At 38.9% G+C, this 8,276-nt stretch overlaps 1 protein-coding gene across 1 annotated transcript in view; it reads left to right on the plus strand.

Annotated features, from left to right (window-relative positions):
• The first annotated feature begins 562 nt into the window (after positions 1 to 562).
• The window catches only part of limd2 (LIM domain containing 2), an 11,169-nt gene continuing 3,455 nt past the window's right edge, over positions 563 to 8,276 (plus strand). Inside the window, exon 1 of the mRNA XM_042220624.1 lies at positions 563 to 759. Coding sequence (XP_042076558.1) covers positions 757 to 759 — 3 coding nt within the window. The 5' untranslated portion in view covers positions 563 to 756. The remainder of the gene's footprint in view (positions 760 to 8,276) is intronic.

Below are 8,276 nucleotides of genomic sequence, written 5' to 3' on the forward strand. Positions count from 1 at the left end.
AACCTGCACAACACGCATTTTTGTAACAGATGAACACAGTACAATAGTATTTTGCACCTTTATGATCAGAACTACATGTATTTAAGTAAGTAGTAAGTTAAAAATATTTTCAACTTATAGCACATTTTTACTCCTGTGTATAAATACTGCCATCGCATCACCCCACGAGGATTATCAGTGAATTAAATAAATAAAATAATGCACGATTCCGCGGTACATTTAGTCACATGGTTTTGACAAATTTAATGCATAGAAAAAAACAAAAAGCATCGAAAGCTTACATGACATGTTCACACACTTATGAATTCAGGAAAGACACGTCCAGCAATAATATGAATAATATCAGAAGAAATGTGCAGTTCAAAGCAATTACCAAAGAATATCTAAACCAATAAGCCGGAAATGATTATCGTTGTTCCTTTAAAACATGTAGATTACGATTAAAATATATTTAACCTTTATTTAAAAACTTTCTGTTCGAGCCTTAGTTGTGATTTGTCCGATAACCTGCGAATGTGTCAGAACAGATGAGAACCAATAGCGTGCGACCTTCTGCCGGAGGAAAAAAAACACGTTCCGTTGAAAACCCGAAACGAGAAGCGAAGAGGAGGCAGAAATTCGCCGGCGTTGGGGTTACTGTCTCCGAAAAAAATCTTGCCTTAACCCAAAAGTGAATGAGAGGGAAGGTATTTGCCTCCAGCTACTGAGCAAGCAGACTTCGTGTTATCAGCCAGTGTATCGCAGACAAGAAGCCAGATGGTGAGTGTGTATTTTTTTTTGTCTGTTGCACCGTGTGTGTGTCTGCAGCCTCCCCTCCCTCCGCCGCGCGCCCCTCTTCTTCTTTTAATTTTTTTTTGTGAGAAGATGTGAGGTGGTAATGTCTTTCCACCCGGGAACGGTTAGCTGTGTAGAAACTGATTTGTTATGTAAACCACTGCGTGAATTGCTGGGGCAGGAGGAGAGAATCAGCTCTGAAAAATTTCCACAGAATTTAAATGCCCGCCGCCGCAGCCGCCGTGTTCCTCAGACATGCTAACAGTGTGCCGCTTCTTGTCTGCTCGTTAGCTAGCTCGATGGCTAATTACTATAATCTAACCATAGTATCTAAATATACTATTGGTGCGTTATTACAAATCACTCTTGCTTATTATTAAGTCTACGACTTATTAATTTTCGTTCCTTTTTATCGGCCTACTTATACATGCGTTTAAATCAGCTGAATATTATGTGGCGTGTATTTATGTTTTTGTTTTGCTTGAGCTGCACCAGCCATAGCAGATTGTCATTACTTGCACCTGATATTTCTGTAGCAATTACACCAAACCATGGACGAGCATTCAAGAAACCTGGGAAAGAAAAGCACGCAAAAAAGTATAAAGATGCGTGTTGTATTCCACTCACTGGGCATACTTTGCAGCCAGCTGGCTTCATACATGATCATAACACAAATGTTGACTAGCAGCATCCATCCAGGCATTCCTGCATCCCTATGAAATAACTGTGTTCATTGAGGGATAAGCAATTATCCAGGTTTGAATACAATGGATATACAATGAATATAATGGTCCTCTTTGACTTTGCCCTGCAGCATACAAAGTCGCCTTCCAAATGTATAAGTGACTGGGTTTTCAGCTTTATTTGCACTTACTGTAGTGGTTTGTATTGTCAAACCATTATGTGCGGTGTGGTAAAACCACATTTCATCCATCCAAAGCACCACAGCTTTAGAAATCTGTAATTATGGCCCTGGCATATGGCGAGAAGGCTTAAGTAAGTATACCGTCATTCTCTGATTTCCTACTATCATCAGTGTACTGTCTGAGTGTAATTTCAGTTGGAGTAGACTGCACAGATTGACACCCTGTTCTGCTGCCTGAACTACGTCAGTATCCTGCTGGATTTGGGAGCCTGTTGTTGCAGTTTGACTCACTTGTTTGCCCAGACAGTAAATAAATAAAGCAGCTTTCAGCAAACCCCATTTTCCAAAGCTGCAATGAGGACTACTAAAAATTGTATTTAGTTTGTCCATATGCTGTTCTGTCAAACAATTACCATTAACGGCACAAAAACCTAATTTGTTGGGCATGTCAGAAGTGCCATATGTTGGATGGAGGGGGGGGGGTTGCCTGCTGTCAGATGTGCAGAGGAGTATTAAATGGGTCGCCAGCAGGTCCATGGCATAGAGCTGCAGGAAAAAGTGGCACATAGTTACACTGGGTGCATACCTGTGCCTTTATATCCCCCTCTATCAATCATTTAAAAATAAGAAATATAGCCAGGAGGTATGTGTAAGCAGGCAGGCTCAGGCTTGGAAGGATGTTGAAGCAATTTCACAGTTGATTTAATGCTTTTAACTGATTATATATATATTGTGTGTGTGTGTGTGTATTTGTGTATTTGTGTTTTTTTTTTTTATTGTTGCATGGGAACGTCACTTCTTTGCAAGCCAAATCAGCTGTGTAGAGACGAATCAGTATTTTTCAATCATTGGGCAAATCACTGATTGCCAGTTGAGCACACAAATATACCTGACCTAGTAAAAGGAAAAAAATACACGTCTCTTTCGTTTCCTGTGGGTATGTGCAGTCTCGCAGTCTGTAAACCTGCATAAAGACTCATTCCAGGAAGTCTTAGTACGTTACTTTCTCTTTGATTTATTTAATTTTGCTGAGAAGTTTCATGTCATTCTCTTGTAAATCAGATCACAGACAGATGTGTGGTGCTGGTAATAAAGGTTTGGCTGCTCTACTCGTACAGCAACAATCCGGACCATTGCCAGCAACTGCTCCAGTTGAAGATAAGAAACTTCAACATGATTATAGTCTTTTCTCCATTCTTTTTATACAGTCCGGTCTCCCCAGCCACCCCCACTGCCATTTAAAGCTCTGCGTGTCTCTTCTTTATACCAGTATTTTTCAGTCTGGACTGAAACCATTAACTCACATTACGTTTTGTCTCTGAGGTTGTCAGCACTGGTCCAACGTCTAAAGTCCTCGCGGAAAATAGTTTTGAAGTATTCCAGTTCCTCACAGCATCATAAGTCAACAGAGAACATCTAAGATATCTCATGTCTGTGGGGGTCTGCAGACAATCACCTCACAAATGATTACTTTTGAACTTGAGAAGTAACTACTGAAGGCACTTTATTGAGCAACACTTAATTCCCTGTTCCTTGCCCTCCATTGCCACTGTGATGGAAATTTTGCTGTGATTGCAAAGCAGATATTTGCATGGGGCCATTTTTTTGTAGACGGGATGAGACATGTTACGGTGAATTCCATTCAAGGAGAAGAAGTTGATTGTGAAATGGTCTCTCTTCTGAAGTCCCCGATAAGATCAGATCATGTCTTGAACTTGCATCAGTTTCTGTTCTACCTCCAGCAAGGTTGCTGAAAGCAGTGGCATTTTGCTACATCAAGTCAACACAGACTCCGGGTCTCCAAAACATTTTTTTTATAAGCTGGTTTTACTTCTTTCAGTTTTAAAAAGAAACCATAAACATACCACCTGCTGCTGAATACCAGCACCGACAGTAGTGCTACTGGAATTTGGTCTCTTCAGCAAAGGTAGCCCTGCAGTGCAACTTATAAGTTACTATATGTTTCTTGCTTTTAACTGCAAGTGATAAGTCAGTAACACTTTCTCCTTTTGAAATGGCAAACTACTTCTCAGAAATGATACATGCAAATGATATTAAAATGTTGTGGTTTTTGTACTACTGAAAGACTTTTCCTACTTCTTAAATTAACAGAACAGCAAAACCAAAAAGAAAATAGAGATCAGAAATGGTTGGGATTGACTTGTTATTCATCAAAAAGTTAATGCACAGCATATTTGCCACAACTTTTCTGGTTGCAGCTTTCTTGTATGACGATCTTTTAATTTTCACAGTTAAATGCCAAGATAATGAAACAATGAACGATAGACTGAATCAGAAAAGCACTAAAAAGATGTTATCTTCTAGTCTCACAGTTCACCCCTAAAGATCATGTCGTTTCTCATTAACATAGGTTTCATGAACTTCTTTGTCAATCTTAGACAGGAAGTGAAAAAAACCTATGAGACGTGGACATGTGATAAATGGTCTATACTGTCGAACACAAAAAATGCCTCGTCATTTTCTTCTTTTATACAGGAAGTTCAAAAGAAGAAGAGAAGTAGTGGTCAAGCAAATACCAAAACTTGGCTCAGACATGATTACTCTGCAGACTGTTGAGGCAAACCTCTATCTGTGCTCTGGCGAACAAGACCATGTCATTCTTCTTTTAGCTGCTCCCCAGCCAGTAGCCATGTTCAAATATTTCTGCATCACAGATTTTTTTATTTTTTTTAAATTAACCTTATATCAGATGAGTGTTTTATTTTTTCCTTTCTCTGGCATGTTGTCCACATAGCTTGCTTTGTCTCTTCACATTAAGCGTTATCGAATCTCTTCAGCAGGTTTTGTAGTTGTTGGATCATTTCTGTAGCTTGCACATCCATGTTACGTACAGTTAGATATTTTCTGTAAAATAAATATTCAGGTTCTAGATTTATGTTGTAAGTACTGGTCTGGAAAATTATTGTTTTTATTCGTGAAACCGTTAGGCTGCTGATAAACAAGCTCATTAACACTGTTGTGTGATGTGTTAATGACGACGAGGTACATTGTTCGGTTTTTTGACTCTGCTTTCCAAATTATTAAACAATGATCTTGTTTCTAAAAATAAGAAAGTAAGCAAGAGAGAGAAAGAGAGAGAGAGAGACTGGGAACCTTATTTGATAAATGACATTTGTTACATAGCTTCCCTCCATTCCCTTGTAGGGGCCTGCTGCAGCACTCTGTGTTTTAAGTGATAATCAAGTGTGAGGTGGTGGCATTTGCCTTCTTGTGTTCTGTCCATCAGCACTACAATAGAAAAAAATGTGTGTTGATTTTGAACTTCACTAGTATGTTGAACTTTCACCCCCATAATACTCTTTTAGAGTTTTTGTAGCTAGTTAAAGGTCTGCGATTTACATCAGCAGACAGCTCTTGTATACATTTCAAAGATTTAGAGATCGAGGGCCTTGGGTTGTAGTTTTGGTGCTTGTTTAACGTCAACATCAGTGAAGACTGTATATGCTTTATTGCTTAATACTTCCTATAATTCTTAAATGGCATCTCCACATACTCTCCCTATTACGTCTCCTCTTGATTTTGACAGAATAAGAACAGATCTGAGGGCCATTTGACTCCCTGGTCAAACACATCCATGGCCTCAAAAGGAGAGTAGGATTTTGGGACCTTGGTATTTTAAGTCAAAGGATTGAAATCATACTTCAACATGGAGATCAGGATGCACAGTTGCTTACTGCTGCTAAAAGCTCTGTAGGAAAGATACTGTAGCTAAGAATATAAATAGGGAAAATGGCTAACATGCCTCTGCCATACTGTAACAAAAACTACCCTGTAGCACCAGTACTAGCAAGCGATGGTGCTACGGGGTTGATGTGTAGCTTCTTATTTACTATACAAGTGTAATAGAGGTATTTAACCTTCAATCTAAGTCAACAAAAGTGAACAAAACCTCTTAGGTGGTTGCAGCATGAATACAAATGCACACAAGCATACGTGCATGTGAGATTAAAGCAATGTGAGGGCTGAATGTGAGGAATGATGCTGTGAGCTAAGAGTAGAAGCTCTTTTCCAAGAAGATTTGAAAACTTGAGTGAAAGTGCTCTTTGTTTGGTAAGATAACCACGCTCCAGCTGGCTCTCGCTCCTCATACACTGGTATGCTGAACTGCCCCACAGTTAAAACAGTGTTACTCATTGCAGGCCTAATTAATCACTCCACAAAACTTTATTTATGTTCAGATCAATTTTTATCTTTAAAATTTTTTATTGCGATTTATTCATACAGCACAAAGTTGCTGTTTACAGTCAATTATTAGTAAGAAAGTTGGTTAGGTACATAGTGATTATACTCCTTGTTGGGACTATGTAAGACAGAGGAAGCCAGATGTGTCAAAACAACTTCCTGCCACATTCAAGCTGTTTGATGGCAACTGAGACCCATATAAGGTAAAAGAAGACAAGATGGCACAAGCTAATCTCAAGTCTTCCTGCATGTTTGTGTACGTGTTTTTTGGAATGACTACCCAGGCCTAACATAGAAACTAATGCTGCTGGGTTATTTTTACCAAAGAGAAAACAAAACATTAGCTAGTCTTTGCTTTTGCTTTGATCACTTTACCCTTTTTACATTTATTTCATGATTTCATTTGCACAACTTCCTTATCAGCCTTTACAGCCTTCTACTGATGTAAATATTCCCTGCAAAAAACTTAAAATATTACAAAATCAAATTTGAGTTTCTGTAGTGTTCAGTCATTTGAGAAGATCAGATGCATGCTAGTTTCTCAGTTGTATTGCAGCAACAGGAAGTGGTCTATCATGCGTTTTGCTAGATAACCAGAAAAGTGTGAGCTGTCTGCTAGCGAGCAGCAGCAGCATAATGACTGAGTTCAAGATGAATGGGGGATAACGGGGAGACGTCCAACTGTTGGGATGTGATTACATCTACAGGAAGCGGCATGGCCCCACTGTTAATGAACCAATCGTTTCAAAGTATGTCATCCGGATGTCATAAGTACAGACAACACCCTTGCTGTTCTCCCTTTGAGGGTGCATTAAAGGCAGCCCTGTTCAAAAACAATATGCTAATTAATACGGCAACAGTTTACACTGTTAATCAAGTAGAACCTCTCTAATCATTAAACTAACACGTGATGTACAATCCAGGAAGTGTGATTTAATAATCCATACATTGTGAAGCCACATTTGTCAATAAAGTTTTGCAAAACTTTATCATTTATGAATGTAGCCAGAAATACTTGCTATTTGCTTAGCTGTGGCCTTGCTGCACTTCAATGAGCAGGAGTTCTGTGACGACGTGAATTGTGTGTCTAATGCAGACCAAACATTAGCCTGACTTTGACAGTAAAATAAATGAGAAAATAAATAATAATTTTTTACATATAACACATGGTGCCAATATAAGTTATGTCTAGCTAAATTGGATTTTATGGGGCAATGGGACCAGTTGCTGTGATCTGTAAGACTTAATTTGCTCTACTGTTCAAAACAAACTTCTGACTACCAAGAAACCACCTGGATCGCTCACTCCTGTACATAGTACAGGGATCTAGTTTTTCAGGCATGTCAAGCACATTGCAATGCTATTTATCACTGGTTTGTTGCTTAACTTCTGCTCTTGACTCGTGTCAGCAGTTCAAGAGCGATTCATGCTCTAATGTGTCTTAACTCTTTGTTTGTTATTTTGTTTTCAAAGCTGTAATAAACCTGCAAAAAAACAGCAATCAGCATTTGTCTCTGATGCTAAAGAGCTTTGAAGTTTATAGCAGTCTCTGAACCACCATAACCTCACCCCAAGGTCCAGCTCCAGCCAGATTGCCTTATATAACAGGGTTTTAGCAAAGTCTGCAGTGGACTTTCCCCTACCTCAACAGCGACTTCCCTTCTTCTGCACACTAAGTTTTCTTGAAAAACTTGTTTTGAATGTTTTTCTGTTTATTATCTGCTTCATCTACCTGTTAGTTCTGCTTAAAGATGTGATCATGTTCATTGCTTCAGGAAACCTACTGCAGTACTACTGTCACTTCCTCCAGCAAGTTTTTCATCTTTCTTAACCTTCTTCATGTCTGAGAAGTGTCTCTTTTGCCTATAAAACTGAACGAAACTGCAGTTACATGACAAAAACTTTAAACACCCGTAGTGTGCAGAAAACTGTGCTGACTTGTGTTGTATGGCAGCCAGAGAATTAAAGAGTAAATTTATGAATGTGCATGATTGTAGGGTTGAGTCAAACAAAATGGTTCATTACATGAACTGATTACAGATTGCAAAGTTGAGTCATTTTTAAGATAAAGACTGGCAACACCACATCAGTTTTATTACTTCAGTGAGAGCTCTTCTACCTTTTGTAATAGTCCATGCCATTATCCCTTAAGATTTCTTAACTGAACGACTGAGTCTGAGTTGTTCTGCTATGTTGAGGGCTGATCCATGCAGAGCAACGCACAGCTCAAGTCACATGACTAAACAGAAGGCACCTGATCCTCTCCCAGGGGTGTAAAGAGACAGATGGAGTGAATAGAAAGAGATCAGATTGACACTATTAAAACACGGGCAAAGGTAAAAAGAGGACAGTGAAAATACCCTTTAGTATGATTTTTGTGACGCCTGTAATTTTATCGGACAGTGTTACCTAATATTTCTAATGCGTATATCAC

The sequence above is a fragment of the Haplochromis burtoni genome, unplaced genomic scaffold (assembly GCF_018398535.1).
Source record: "Haplochromis burtoni strain Fernald_Lab_line unplaced genomic scaffold, NCSU_Asbu1 Contig_52, whole genome shotgun sequence".
In the NCBI taxonomy this organism is placed as follows: domain Eukaryota; kingdom Metazoa; phylum Chordata; class Actinopteri; order Cichliformes; family Cichlidae; genus Haplochromis; species Haplochromis burtoni.